This window comes from Emiliania huxleyi (genome assembly GCF_000372725.1).
Source record: "Emiliania huxleyi CCMP1516 unplaced genomic scaffold EMIHUscaffold_5920, whole genome shotgun sequence".
Classification (NCBI taxonomy): Eukaryota; Haptophyta; order Isochrysidales; family Noelaerhabdaceae; genus Emiliania; species Emiliania huxleyi.
The window spans coordinates 1-1512 of NW_005197560.1; the positions used below are offsets into that span (position 1 = coordinate 1).

Consider the following 1512-nt stretch of genomic DNA (forward strand, 5'->3'; position numbering starts at 1 on the left):
CTTCCTCGTCAATAGCCAGCCATGAGTCATGTGTGTGGTGGCAGATGCACGGCTCCTGATGAAGAAGTAACAATGAATCATGCTTGGTTCACAGCAGGTGTAGTGGTAGACGCACGGCTCCTCGGCAGTGAGGTTCTGGCGCCACGACGCGGAGGGCTCGATCTGCAGCTGCTGCCAGACATAGTTCTTGACGCCTAATCAATCGATCATCAGTAATAATGAGGGCTCGATCTGCAGCTGCTGCCAGACAGAGTTCTTGACGCCAAGCGCGGCGCACGCGATGGAGTAGCCCCACATCTCGAGCACCCACCTAATTAATGGTTAATCAATACTTAATCGGGCCTCATTAACTCTTAATTAGCCCCACATCTCGAGCACCCACCCCAGCGCCGCGTCCGCCTCGCGGTCCCGCTTCAGCCGGACCGACAACTCGAGCCATAGCGGCGCCAGCCGCTTGAGCGTGTCAACGTGCATGATGGCCGGCGACGGGCCAACCGGCTGCACGTCGCGGTGGTCGCCTTGGTAGTATCGCCGCACGACCGCCGCCTGCCTCTCCGGCGCGGACGACATGTACGGGAAGAAGAATGCCACGTTCAGCGCCGGGGTCGCTCGGTTGGGCAGGTCCCGCAGCAGGAGGTGGTCTGTCTCTGCAATGTAGACGTAGTCCTCAGGGACCATCGCCCGCCACGCGTCCGTCTTCACCATCTGGGCGATCGTCCAAGGGCGGTTGATCACCTGGATAGGGGGTAGGGGTAGGGCTGGGGCTGGGGTTAGGGTTGGGGCTGGGGTTAGGGTTGGGGCTGGGGTTAGGGTTGGGGTTGGGGTTAGGGTTGGGGTTAGGTTTACAGTTAGGGTTGGGGTTGGGATCTGGGTTAGGGTTAGGGTTAGGTTTACGGTTAGGGTTGGGGTTGGGATCTGGGTTAGGGTTAGGGTTAGGTTTACGGTTAGGGTTGGGGTTGGGATCTGGGTTAGGGTTAGGGTTAGGTTTACGGTTAGGGTTGGGGTTGGGATCTGGGTTAGGGTTAGGGTTAGGGTTACGGTTAGGGTTGGGGTTGGGATCTGGGTTAGGGTAAGGGTTGGTCACCTGGAAGCCCCGCGTCTGGTCCGAGCCGGCCTGCTCGACAAGAAGGAATGACTGCATGAATGAATGAACGAGTGAACGAATGTTGACTGGCCCACGCCGGCCTGCTCGAGATGAGCTCATTGGTTGATTGATTGCGTTAACTCACGACTCGGTGAATGAATGAATTGCTGCTGGCTGGTCCGAGCCCGCCTGCTCGACGACGATGGTCGGGATGGTGTCCATCAGCGAGTCGCCCCTGCCGCCCGCTGAGGCGAGGATGCGCGTGAACCTATGTCGTCAGTTACGCCAATAGGAGGGCGGGAAGGCGGTGTGTGCAGTGTCTTCAGAGCACCGCGTGAGTACGAGAAAGACGAACGCAGTGAATGCAGTTGAACACAGTTGAATGAGTGTCCTCTCGAGCGCTGGTCGGGAGACAAGAGCACATCTTC

The 1512-nt window shown here is 58.5% G+C and overlaps 1 protein-coding gene across 1 annotated transcript; it reads right to left on the reverse strand.

The window, feature by feature from the left end:
* Positions 1-198: 198 nt before the first annotated feature.
* On the reverse strand, positions 199-1114 carry EMIHUDRAFT_124607 (hypothetical protein; the record flags this gene model as incomplete). The annotated part of the gene is made up of 3 exons (XM_005764388.1): positions 199-310; positions 383-735; positions 1085-1114. Coding segments are annotated over 3 exons (495 nt in total), but the record flags the coding sequence as incomplete, so codon positions are not given.
* Between the last annotated feature and the right edge of the window lie 398 nt (positions 1115-1512).